The following is a 13,739-nucleotide window of genomic DNA, read 5'->3' on the forward strand; positions in this document are numbered from 1 at the left end:
AAACAAAATGCATTCGATTTTCATTGCCAAATGTAAAAAGTAGTGAATGTGACATAATACTCAATAGTCAAAAACTAGAATTTATAAATCAGACAGTTTTCCTGGGAATCACTCTTGACAAAAAACTACAATGGGGACCCCACATAACATCTCTTGCGGGTCGTCTTAGCTCGGCCGCCTATGCTATTAGAAAGATGAGGCAGCTAGCGGACGTAGAAACAGCTAGACTGGTATATTTTAGTTACTTCCACAGCATCATGTCGTACGGCATTCTGCTGTGGGGACGAGCTGCTGACATTGAATGCATATTTATCTTACAAAAGCGAGCGGTCAGAGCTATGTACAACTTACGTGGTCGTGAATCTCTTAGGGAACTGTTTAAAAAAATTAATATCATGACCGTACCTTGCCAATTTATTTATGAAAATATCATGTATGTTAGGAAAAACTTACATTTGTTTGATAAAATATGTGATAGACATAATTATAACACTAGAAATAAAAATAAGTTAGCTATCCCGCAGTTTAGATTATCTAAAGTACATACATCTTTCATGGGATATTGTGTCAAATGTTATAATAAAATACCAGACAACATTCTGGAATTGAATGACTTGCGGTTTAAAACTCATATAAAAGCCACACTTTGTAAGCAAGCATATTATAAATTAGAAGATTACATTCAAGATAAAAATGCTTGGAAACATGCTGGTCCTGCTCCATAGGACATACTGACAATATCTAATTAATTAACAAATTAAAACTACACCAGCAAATAAAATTGTATTCATCTTTTGATTATTAAAATTTGTTTGTAACTTTGTACCAAAATATAAACCAATTTGTAAATGTGAACACCATGTAGCATTTTAATTGTCACTTTATCCTCATTTGTCTTTGCGATTCTACATGATCTTCGCATGCTTTTACTGTATGTATCAATACATACAAACTGTAATACTATATTATTTTTAAAAAGAGTAACCATGGAGTTTCTTGCCCGTTCTTCTCCATAGGAAGCTACTTTTGGAATGGGCAACTAGAATCAAACTTAGTTATAATTTTGACGTTCATAAGTGCTTGTAAAGGCCTAAATGAAATAAATGATTTGACTTTGACTTTGACTAGCAATTCTCTGCGTCTACGTGCACATAATCTATTACTTAAATAGCACCAATAAAGCGAGTTCGGTCGCTGTTATACAAAGTACATTAGATACGTAGGGTTATAAATGTGTAGGTCATTCCGGAATATATTTTCGTGTGCTTATATGAAATACTACTATTGGAAAAGTTGTACTTAAATATATGAAAATCACGTTGTTTCGGACTTATTTGTTGGGCGTTATTTGTATATTATACAGTGATTTTATCTTTGTCTAAAGCATGTAAATATTGGCGTATATATGTAGATATTTTAGATAATGAGAGTTCAAATATTATAAAAAATAATAAATTATGTTTAGTTGATTATATTTTTTATTTAATCCTTCCGAATTTGATGTTCACGCTGTATCCGAAATGTGCGAGAGGGACTCGTAAGTTTAAAAACGGACTCAATATAATCTAGTTGGCAAAAAGGCAAAGCTTTTGGGGGAAAAGAAAAAAACAATGACAGTTGGTTTGCTGCACCACTTTATTCATTTATGGGTACATGAATACATTAGTCAACGGCATAAACTTCAGTGCCTACGTACTACCTAAACAACGTATTATATTGTCTGTAAATTATTTTTCTATACATGACAGGTCAGGTGACTAAGAAACATCCACTTACATTACTAATTGTTATATTTAACGTTGCTACAGACACTAAACGACCCAATAAATTACGTAACTTACAGTATTCAAAGCAAGATTATAGTATTTCAAACTTCATAATAATCTTTTTCATTAATTCAAGATAATCTTTTACTAATTTCTTTTTTTTTTGAGTTATAAAATATAGAAAATTGCGAATGCATATTTTTTACAATATTTTTATTTACTCGGGCAAGATTTGTGAAGGTGTTTTCTTTGATAAATACCACTTTTAAATCTTATACATTTTATCTATGGACATACATTTATTTAATACCTGTCCAAGCGGACAATATTGGCATTTATTGTATTATATCGACTTTAATTGTTTACTATGCATACATGTAACTGCTAATAGAAAAAATCTGCAAATTTTACGATTTGACTCGGAAATAGTAACATTCATACGTCGAAACAAACTTCCAAAGAAGAGTTTCAGGTTTTATATCAAATAATTATTCGGTTAATTAAAATACATCGTCTATTGAATAACATTTAAAACATTTCAGTACAAGTAACACATACGCATAGTGACGAATACATAATTTTGTGAGTACAACGCATTAAAAGTACCCTGTCATAGATAAACAGTGAAATATGAAAGCATTATATTAAATTGCATACATTGGTAATTGGTTAATTATAATAATAACTGTATGTTTAGTTTAAAATACATCAACATAGCTCCAGCACAGTAGATATTTATTATGATTATGTTGTAATACACTCAGTTGCAGTTCTGCTCTAAATAATTAACGCAGACTTGTACGTTCGCGACTAGGAATGTAGCTTATAAATGCGTAAGCCGGGAGCTACAGCTACATACAAAACATTCATAAACATAACTCAAATTCAATGACATCAATACACTTAATATATCAATGCGAGGAAGAATAACCCACAGATAAATAAAATATAGGTACAAAAATATGACTAGCACTAATTTATATTCACATGAAATTCCATCGCAACACTGGAAAGTGGAATGAATTTTATACATTGATGATGTAGCTAAATCTTTAACAAACTAAATATCATATCACAATTTTAACGTAATATCTTTCTAATTTGACTTCAACATTTAATTCGATTTTAAACAAATATATTAACTCAATATGATAATTCATTAAATATTTTAGCAAATACAAACTAATAAACATCGAGATTTCTGAGATCTATCTTAAATAATATTAAAAACAATAATTGTACAATTACCTAATCGTATTAATACTGTTTTAATAAAAAAAAATAAGCAGCACCATAAATAATATAATTTCATAAATAAATTGATAATAATAATAAAATACATTAAAAAACGGAACTAGAAACAGACGCTTGTAAATTTTAAATAGAAAATAACTTTGGCGGTAAATTTAACGCAAATTAAGCAATATTTTGGTATAAGGAAATTTTAAATTTATGAGCTGAATACAGAATTTTGGATCTACATCCAAGAAGCTGATTGCGCTTCAGAAATGATTGTAATTGGAATAACGCATTTCAGGCCTGTTCGAAAATTTTAGAGCACACTAGTCCATTATTGTGATGATGTTAACCATATTTCATAAGTTGGGAAGAATCTTATAAAATACTCGATTGGTTAATGACATCTGTTAATACCTTATTCTCATGATAATACAAATAGGCACACCTCGACATCAATACTTTCGCTTAAAACCATTAGGACTGGCCTGACGTCCACATTAGTAGTGGTTAGTCTAGGAAAGTCCGGACGATACCAATACTTGGGCTACTTCTTAGTACCTAAATCCTAAACAAAATCCGTCTTACCACAAAAACTTTTAAACGTCAGTTTATGCCTTGTCTAAAAAAATTTCAAATTATGACGTTGACATATGGTTCATTTTGTAGCCAAAATTTTATTAGACAAGTGAGGGTTTAAAGTTTTTGTAGTAAGGCCATAAGTGTTTTAGAATACATATTCTGTCTAGATGTGTGTAACTGTGAAAATAAGCCTTATACCTCCTGGTTTTTCCAATACATATAATATATTGTTAATATTTTGACAATATACAATAATACATCGAGCTCACGACAAAGTCTGTGGTCCACCACCCGCGGAATGGTAACCATTAACCGGCTGAAAATCAGCTTCGGAGGGGCACGGTTTTTTAACGTGAGCTGTATCTGAACTTAAAATGGGGCACATCTGAATTGTCAGACTTTTTAGGATTGAGACGAAAAGAAAATTTATAAAGATACCGAACGTTTTTTGCAGTTGACAGATGTCAGATTGACAGCAACTGTCAACTGCACCAAGGAACGGTAAGACTATAATTGTGAGTGGAGTGATGTGTCACGTTATTTAGTCTACCGCTGCGTGATGTTGTCGTGGCAGCGCTGGCACACGCGCACGGGGCGCAGCGCGCGCAGGCGCCGCACGGGCGCCTCGTAGCGCGAGCAGCGCCCGCAGAACACCGCGCCGCACTCGCGGCAGTGGTGGCGACGCTCTAGCGCCGTGAAACGAACCTGGATAAAGGATTTTACATCAATGTTCTCACTCCCAATACAGCTCCTTGTAAAACATTGGTAAAAAGCCGCATTCAGTTAGACTGGAAGCCGACCCCAACATAGTTGGGAAAAGGCTCGAAATATGATTTCCAATATCATACACGCGGATATTACTTTATTTTTCGGGCGTTAAGTCGGTTAACTACGGATTACAATAAGCGATCCATACGTTGTTTTTCGATAAGAGATTGATATTTGACATTAGCTTCAAGAATTAGTATTATGAATGAGTTGTACCTGGCATTGTGTGCAATAAGGTGCTGTGTCATCTCGTATCCAGTGATCAGCCGGGCCGCCCTTTGCTCCAGATGCGCTAGACATATCGGGAGCTGACCAGCGGAAAATCTGAAATCAAAACAATAGATTACAGTCATTAAAAATATTCATATACCATCGTATAATGAGCACAAAGAGAGAACTTTCTACCACCTGCGTTGATGGAGCAATTTATTCTCATTTTACTGTTTGTACATACTGTGGTATTTTAATTTTAGAAAGTGGATCTGAAATATTTTTAGTAGTGTATATAACCCGCGTTCCTAGGGTACTTTTTCCTGTAGCCTGAGTTCTGGTTCATATGCCACTTTTGGAAAGTATAGCGTCTCAACAGTAAAATATTTTTTCATATCTTTTCAGTAGTTTTTTTAATTTCTTCATTAGAAACATGTCAGAATAAAAACCCTGTTCTATATAACACTGACCCGTCCCCTGGCGTCTCCCACCGCCAGGCCGCGGCCGCTCCTGGCGGCGGCGACGGCGGTGACGGAGGCGGGGCAGGCGTTGTCGCGACGCTCGTACGCCGTGTGCATCGTCAGCTTGCCGCGAAGAACTAGCCGACGGATCCATTTGATGCCTGATTCTGAAATTTTGTAAAGTCAGTATATCGCATTCTTTTGCTGTTGTAGAGCCTATAGTATGAAAATGACGCCAATAAAATTATATTTCACATGAAAAGGTTTATGTAGTCGAATTATACACTTAATTTGGATGAAGTACATAACAAAGCATATACCCATCACGGCATTAAATAATGTACATATCTGCAACCTTTTTCCTTCTTAGGCCTCATTTACGGAGACGCGGGGCGTCGCGCGTAGCGTTGAGCGGCGCGGCCCGCACTGAATTCAAATATATGGCGTTGTATGAGTGCGTTTACGGAGAAGCGGTTTTAGACGCGTTTGTTTGAATTAGGGCGTTTTTTGCGGCCGAGCCCGCGGATGGCACCGACGCGTCCCACGCGGCGTTTATCGCGGCGGCGCACGCAGCGGCAATTCTCGATGAAGCTATGTCCGAGGCGGTATCTTCTGTCAGTCTTATTTAGAAATCGCGCAACACAGACGTAGTCACCGTCTCAATGGAGTATGATATGATCGACTTTTTTTAGAAGAAAATTACTGCCAACATAAAACTAGTCGATTTGATCGAGGCGAGCGTGCGCCGCCGCGATGCCCGCCGCGTGCTGCGCTACACGTTAGAGGACTCGCCGCGTGCGCCGCGGCGGGCACCGCCACGCTTCCCGCCTCGCTTCTCTATGAACATGGTCGTATATTGCTATAAGTTTGTGTTTACGCGTGCGATGATGCGTGCCGCTTCACGCGCCGCCCCACCGTAATCAGAAAAAACGTCCGACGCGCCGCGAGACGCTACGCCACACGCGACGCGAGACGCCCCGCGTCTCCGTAAATGAAGCCTTAAACTGTGACAATAGAATCATAAGTGATTCGAAAATAGACGAATTTAACAGCACAAAAACATACAGAGTTCACCAATATACACTGTCGTATGTCATTTTGTATTCTTCAACTGGTAGATATTACACGGTAACATTCACACACATGATAAAAATTATGTCTTGTACTCGTGCAATCATCTTCTTATGGAGTGAGCTGCTGTGGTTTAATTACCTATCAAGCCCGGCAATGATCAGAGACGACAAAATTTTGGCGACCACTACATAAAGTCTCACCTATATCAACAGTAGCGGGCTGTATCTTAGCGGGCACGCGAGGCGCGGGCGAGGCGGGCGCGGACACCACCACGAAGGAGTCTGTGAGGCTGGTGTCGGACTTGCTGGCCCGCAGCCCGCTCTCCGTGCTGGGCTCGCATGACGGACCCGTCGTGTCGAGCGAACAGGATTCACTCGACTCGCCTATGCTGCCTCCGCCTGTAGAATTTTGCTTATTACAAAGGACTATCGAAAAAAATCAGGAGAAAATGGTATCCTAAGATGATATGACTTAAACTATTCAAATCATGTTAGGTAAAGTTAGAAAACATAAGAAAAATCGTCATAAGTATCATCAATTCCAAAGTATCAACCCCCGGCCAATTTTATTATCAATGGATGTGATGGTAGAAATGATTGGTGAAAGAAAATATCTGTTAGCGTTGACTATTATCGAACAGTCTGGTAACACCACAATTTGTTTTTTTTTTAGAAAGCTTGACTTTCAAGTTATATAACCAAATGACGTTTTATTTACTAGCATCTAGCACTTACTTTTACGATACAATGGATTCCCCTTCGACTTTCTTCGAAGCATGACATGTCCTTGCTTCTGCAGTTTGCTTCTATGCGAATCTTTCTCAGCATCCAAGTCTTTATCATTGTTATACTCCTGTTTAGCTTCATCACAAGAATCAATAGGTTCCTCCTTGGTTTCCACGTTTTCCGAGTACTCTTGAGTTTCCTCATTGTCACTGCACGTGTCCTTTTCGTCGTGTCTTCGCGCAGATTCCTTGGCGCTTGTCGTTTCGCATGCGTCTGATAGCGAACTTTCTGAACCTGACTTTGTTAGAGTACCTACGAGAGAAGCTTGTATTAGTGAACAATACAGTATTCCTTCTAATATCAAAGTTGACAGAATTTGTTGTTTTGTAATGTAGGGAATACTTTTTATCTTAGTCCTAACCTGGCGTCGCCAATATAGACACGAACAATATGTACTAAATTTGTCATTTTAAGAATTACACCGCAAATAAAATACCCCACGTTCTAACACTTCATAATAAGCAACTAACCTTCTTTCTCCTGCGACAAGCTCATCTGTTTGACCAGCTCCTCGACTCTTTTAATGGCGGCTTCCCTTTCTTGCTCGCCAGCCGGCTCTGTGTCCTCAGTCTTAACTTCCCCATCTTTCACTTCACTATCAGACTTAGCTTCTTCGCTCTCTTGAACAGATAGTTTCTGTTCGTCCTTATCTTTGTCAATATCTACGGAACTGACAGGGTCCACGCTACCGCCTTCTAAGCTCTCCGTTTGTTCGTCCGCTGTTTCCGCTATGTAGTCTATTGACCACATCTGTGGATGACATTAATAAATTAGTGGTTTGTTTATGAGGTAGTTCAAGCTGCGCGACATTTTTTTTGACGACCTCGATGGCGCAATGGTCATCATGCCGGACCGCCGAACCTGAGGTCCCGGGTTCGATTCCCGGTTCGGTCGACATTTGTGTGATGAGCATGCTTGTTGGCCGTGGTATGGGTGTTATGATATGTATTTATAAATATGTATATATGTAGCTATATGTAGTTTATCAGTTGTGTTAGCACCCATAACACAAGTTAATAAATAACTTACCATGGGGCTAACCGACCGTGTGTGAAAAAGGTGTCCCGACATTATTATTTTAGTACAGGCGCCAGCAGGTCAACCTACCCGAATCTGTCAAATTTTACCAATCGAACATACCGTCCACTATCGTGATAAGGTTAAGAATCTATTGAAGAAATTGAAGTAAGTTGGTGTGTTGTCAACTGTGTAGGAACATTAAAAATTGCCGAAAGTTAGAAATTTTAATTCTAGCATTCATTAAATAAATACCTGATTTGCCAGTCGTTAAAATAAATTTGGTCAAGTTATACCACAACTTAATTGTACTTACCCTAACAACGCCATCAGTGGAGCCAGTAATGATGACGTTGAGCGGGTCCCACTCCCTGGTCTGGCTGAAGGCGACACACAGCACCTGCTGGCTGCGCTCGCGGCCGCCGATAGTGTCCACTGCGCCTAACAGCTCGCCGTTGATCGACCACGCGTATAGCCAGCTGCCGCTGCAAGTTGCTATGTCACCCTAGAGAAGTAACAATACAGCATTTAAAATTACGATTTTGAACAACCAAAATAAAAACTGTATGTACGACAAAAGGAACTATATAAGAAGTTCAGAAAAAAGTAAAAAAATAACACTATACAACGTGTAACGTTAATTGCACCAAACCTGAAAATATTTTGAAAAAGTTTGATTCGAATAAGCAACAGTATCAATTAAACCACTTTCTAACATAGGTTACATTTTTCATTAAAAGTATTGCTTTTTCTAGTAAAACTAAACAGCTAATAAAACCTTTAACATTTTTAATCACTTGTATTATTGTATTTCCCCACTCCCTAGATGCTAAGATACAGCCTGTATAGAAAAAAATACTCACAGTAAGATCATCAATAGCCAACGCCGACACAGGGGGCGGTGGTCCATAAGATTGCGGCGGCAGTAACTGCCGTATAAACGTCCCTCGCTCCACATCCCACACGATGGCCTGACCGTCACGACTGCCGCTCACCACGAGGTTGTAAGCAGGACTGGCGGCTAGGCAAGTCACTGCTTCCTCGTGACCGTACAGACAGACTTTGACGGCTAGACGACGACGACGGGCCCAGTATTGCCATACTGTTACCACCTGTAGGAAGATTACGGTTTGTGGTGATTAGAACACAAACTACTTATATTACAAGATAATTGGAACATAAATAATCAAATAGAAGTATACGTTCCATTGAGGCTGTTTCCGTCAAGTTCAAGTATTTGTTACGCTATAATCTTTCGCAACATTATTGTAATTACCGTTTGATGTATTATACCTTACCTTACCTTACCTGTACCTTAATGAATATGTATAGGTATTTTGAATCTGCGGGAATTTTATCAACATGTGATATCACACATTTATGTTCATTACGACTGACAGTATACGCTGGCTAAATAGGTATTATTTCTCTTACTAAAATGTAATAATGCAACATCAAACTTACCGTGCTAGTACCCGCAGTAACAATAGTCTTATCAGACGGACAGACACAGGTCACAATCTCCCCACAGGCCTGCGCCACAGTCTCGCATACAAACACTGCTTTATCATTATCATAGTTGCCGATACGCAGCGAATGGTCCGCAAAGCCCCACGCCACGTACTTATTGTAGGTAGGGGGCATTAAAACCTTGTTTTGTTCTACTGCTAAGATAGCTTTGTCTGTGTACAAGATCTGGCCGACTGGGCCTTTTACTTCTGCAATTTGAAGATAAGGTGTTTTAATTGGTCGTTTTTTGGATACTTTTGGGGTAGTAATAAGAGAGTTAATAGTAGAAGTACATAAGGGGATTGCATAAGGCAGTACATATGAGTAGAACATAAGGAGTAAATAGGGTTAATAAATAATTATAATAGAGTACTGAGAGTAAATACAACAGTACATAAGGGAATGAATGTACATAGGAAAGTGTATACCCGTAGTACAAAAGGGAGCACAGTTACAAGATTATATATGATTGTGATGTTTCATCAGATACGTACCTTTAACAGGTTGTAAGGAAGGCCTCAAGTTTTCCAAATTATGGAAGAATAGTTTCTCCGGTGGCGTGATACCTTGAGACGGTATTATATTGTTCGGATCTAGTATAGTGGAACTTCGCTGTGACATCTTCTTGCTAGGGTGGGCTTTCTTGAACAGTTGCTTTGGTATTTGACCAAAGTTATTTATGAAGCCGATTGTCGCGTTTTTCTTTAGAGGATCGTCGATACTGAAATATAATTATAAATTTTGTACATTATTATGGCACCAAACCAATTTTCAACGTTTATTCTCAGTTATTTAGCTTTTTACTTTTTTTTCACAATTCCCACTGTAGGACACGCAGCTCTTCTCCTTTAGAGGAGAGTGAACGTTATATGAGAATTTAATTAATAATACCTGAAACTGTAACTGACAATTTTGGATAAATTGGCAAAGCTGGACCCTTACTTGTATATATCGACGTTGCCCTCATAGAACAGGTGATGGAAGACGTTGCAGGCGTCCACGGCCGGGCTGCCCTGCTGCTTGTAGCCGAACACGAGGTCGATCCAGTGGTGCAGGCGGTGCGACACGTAGTCCGACTCCAGCGCGGCGCGGTGCGCGCGGATGAACTCGCGCGGGTCGCCGCGCGCCCACGCCGGCAGCACCACGTCGCCCAGAGCCACGCCTGACTGCTTGCAGCCTAAGGACGGAAGATAACATTTTTGCTCGGATTGTTTAATCCGCTATATTGGCGGTGTGGGTGCGTCTAAATGGTAGAAGTAGCTTTTGCCCATGTTGAGGTACATGCGCAGGTTACAGGCATTTTAAAAACGCGAGGATGTAGCGACTCGCCCATGTACCGCGCAAAAGACCCAACCGCGTGCTCTGTTGCGTGCGCGCGGTGGTTCATCAAGGTGGTTCAACGAGTAGATATAGAGTTTGCCTTCGTGAATTTTAAAAAAGCTTCAATAATAGGTTGCTTAACAATATTTAAATACATGAATGATTTTTGTAAATTGATTTGAATGATTCTTACCTAAATCAAAATTGTTGGAGTTGACTAAAAACTCTGGTAAGTAGAAAAACTCCGGTATCAATTCTTTTACATCAGCCATGTTATGTCTCGACGCTGAATTCCACGCTTCCTTTATCGAATGGAACATTCTGGAAGAAAACAACCCTTTTAGAGTTTGTTGAAATGATTATAAGAAGTACGTTTATATTAATGTTGAATACCTGTCAGCTAAATCAAAATGTCCGCCTTGTAGTTTGAGAAAGTGTTGCGTGAATGGTTCCATCCTGACTAGATAGGAACACACAATCATAGCGGATGAGTAGTGAGTGCCGTAGTGGTACGGAGGAGTTTCTCCGTGAGGGTCGTCCCATTCCTGCAAAAGTTATTTACTTCAGTACAAAAATAATAATGTAAGCGGATTTTTTCTCATATTAGAAAAGGTTGTCACATAATTATCTATTCAATTTTACTGTGACTTCTTAGAATAATCAAGTGAAGAGCAATAAATAAAAAAGTGACTCCTGGTCACCTTTTGTTCAAATATGTTGGTAGATGAAAACAGGCAACAAGCACGAAAATAAATAAAAGAAAATAATATCGACTGTTTCTCACCTTATATCGTTTCCTAAACTGCTCCAACCTATCAGGACTCTGAGCGCCCATAGGTTTAGTGAGATCGCGGAAAGTGGCCGGGTCATTAAGGTCCAGTTCCAACGAGTCATAGTCAGCGAGGATCCAAGGGAACACTGGGTACTGCATCAGGTCATTGTACGAGCGACCCGCCAGAGTGTTCAGGTGCATCAAATATTGGAAGTTCGATATTTCACCACGCTGAAATAAAATATTATTTTGACAAATCGAATTTTTGGGTAATTTTGAGAGGTAACTGCTACAACACCAGTTTTGCAGCTTTCCCAAAATATATCGAAACAAGTATTTTTTTCGAAGGATATGCAATCAATCAATGTCAGTTTTTTTTAGCTCTGAAAGTGTTAACAGAGTACTAACGTTAAAAAATATTAGTATGTGATAATCTCAAGGAGGAGAGGGCGCTACTGTGTCATAGTAAACATCGACTCCGTAAAATTAATTGTTTTAAAATAGTTAAAAGTGAATTTTCGCTGTGGAAGCGCATAAAATATATAAATAAACTGCGAGACAATCTGTGGAAATAACAAGTGAACAATCTAAAGTGAAGTGTCTGGAAAAAATAGTGAAAAAGACCACAACAACAAAATATTTCATGAACTGGTGAAGTGCCTATTACGGACAAATTAGAATAACCCTGAACAATTAATTACTAAAAAGCTGTTAAATAACCGTGATAGCACAAACTTTAGTGGAATTTCAGTGGAACTTAAGAAAAAAGTAACACATAATAACCTCAAAATATATGCACAATCATCGTACGTATTTGTCATCGACCAGTCTGTATAAAAACGCCATCTAGTTCAGTATCCATCCATTTTAACTACTCACGCCATCTATCAGACTAACGAAGAACTAAATACTAAGAACCTGATAGATAAGAGAAAACCTTACTAGCAATCGATAACTCTCCACAGACCACCCAAAGAGGGCGCTACTACTGTTATTGCTGTGAAATATGGAGGACATCAAGAACATACTTATCAGTCTACAAGAAGAAGTCAGACAGCAGAAGGTTGACATGCAAAACATGAAAGAAGAATTAAAAAATACCATAATTAACACAGTCAATGACAAAATCACACAATTGGAAATAAAAAATGAACAAATAGAACAAAATTTAGAAAACCAAAAAGCTGCCATAGACAATTTGGAAAGATTCAATAGAAGGAAAAACTTAATATTTTTTGGAGTTGAAGAAAACGAAAAAAGCTACCATAACCTAGAGAAAACCATTCTAGATATAATAAGAAATACTTTAAAAATACAGTGTGACAACAACTGTATAGAACATGTAAGAAGGCTAGGAAAAAAAGGGGAAAAGATAAGACCAATTATTGTAACTTTACAAACGATGGGATTAAAAATAAAAATACAGCAAAATAAGAAACTACTAGAATCAACACCCTACTATATTAAAGAAGATTACCCCCTGGATGTCCTAAAAAAACGAAAAGAATTACAATTAGAAGCCGAGAAGGAGAGAAAAAAAGGGAGAAAAGCGTTCCTCAAATACGATAAACTTATTATAATAAATAATGATAACGATAAAAAACAAGATGAACACAAAGTACCACAAGAGTATCAAAATAAAAAGAGAAACTTATCTGAATCACCGGAAACTACAACGAAAACTCTAAAACACAAAGAACAAAGTACAAACCAACCAAATAAAATTAATAAAACTAACAATATGAACAACTATCTTATAAAAGCTCCTGTTCTCTCCTACCAAAAGAAAGATCAATCCACAATGCAAGGCGACAATCAAAATCAAGAGAAGTAGCAACTAACGCCTCCCTCTCTCAGCCTCCCAACACGGCTTGTCACCGCGGGAGACAAAGACTACAACCCTCCAACAAACCAAAATATATATATATGTACTTACAACGTTAGATCTCTACTTAAACCTATACAAATGGAACTATTAAAATACTCCCTTACTAATATCAAGCATGACATCATTGGACTCTCTGAAGTAAGAAGAAGCGGAAACGATATCATAGAAGATGAAAATTATATATTTTGCTATACAGGCAAACCAAAAGGACAACACGGAGTTGGATTTTTAATTAAAAAACAATACAAAATGAATATAGACAATTACATAGGAATATCCGAGAGAGTTTGCCTTCTAAATCTTAAATTTGAAAACATAAAAATAGCCATCATACAAGTTTACGCTCCCACT

The 13,739-nt window shown here is 38.0% G+C and overlaps 1 protein-coding gene across 4 annotated transcripts in view; it reads right to left on the reverse strand.

The window, feature by feature from the left end:
• Positions 1–1,617: 1,617 nt before the first annotated feature.
• LOC124629493 (WD repeat and FYVE domain-containing protein 3) overlaps positions 1,618–13,739 on the reverse strand; it is a 33,186-nt gene continuing 21,064 nt past the window's right edge. For all 4 annotated transcript variants that reach the window (XM_047162876.1, XM_047162874.1, XM_047162875.1 and 1 more), the window contains 14 exons: positions 11,513–11,731; positions 11,122–11,273; positions 10,922–11,049; positions 10,351–10,585; positions 9,903–10,129; positions 9,364–9,617; positions 8,763–9,011; positions 8,216–8,404; positions 7,353–7,632; positions 6,832–7,134; positions 6,298–6,495; positions 5,033–5,190; positions 4,569–4,676; positions 1,618–4,289 (listed from right to left, as the gene is read on the reverse strand). In XM_047162876.1, coding sequence (XP_047018832.1) covers positions 4,131–4,289; positions 4,569–4,676; positions 5,033–5,190; positions 6,298–6,495; positions 6,832–7,134; positions 7,353–7,632; positions 8,216–8,404; positions 8,763–9,011; positions 9,364–9,617; positions 9,903–10,129; positions 10,351–10,585; positions 10,922–11,049; positions 11,122–11,273; positions 11,513–11,731 — 2,859 coding nt within the window. In that variant the 3' untranslated portion in view covers positions 1,618–4,130. The remainder of the gene's footprint in view (positions 4,290–4,568; positions 4,677–5,032; positions 5,191–6,297; positions 6,496–6,831; positions 7,135–7,352; positions 7,633–8,215; positions 8,405–8,762; positions 9,012–9,363; positions 9,618–9,902; positions 10,130–10,350; positions 10,586–10,921; positions 11,050–11,121; positions 11,274–11,512; positions 11,732–13,739) is intronic.

The sequence above is a fragment of the Helicoverpa zea genome, chromosome 4 (genome assembly GCF_022581195.2).
Source record: "Helicoverpa zea isolate HzStark_Cry1AcR chromosome 4, ilHelZeax1.1, whole genome shotgun sequence".
NCBI classification, from domain to species: domain Eukaryota; kingdom Metazoa; phylum Arthropoda; class Insecta; order Lepidoptera; family Noctuidae; genus Helicoverpa; species Helicoverpa zea.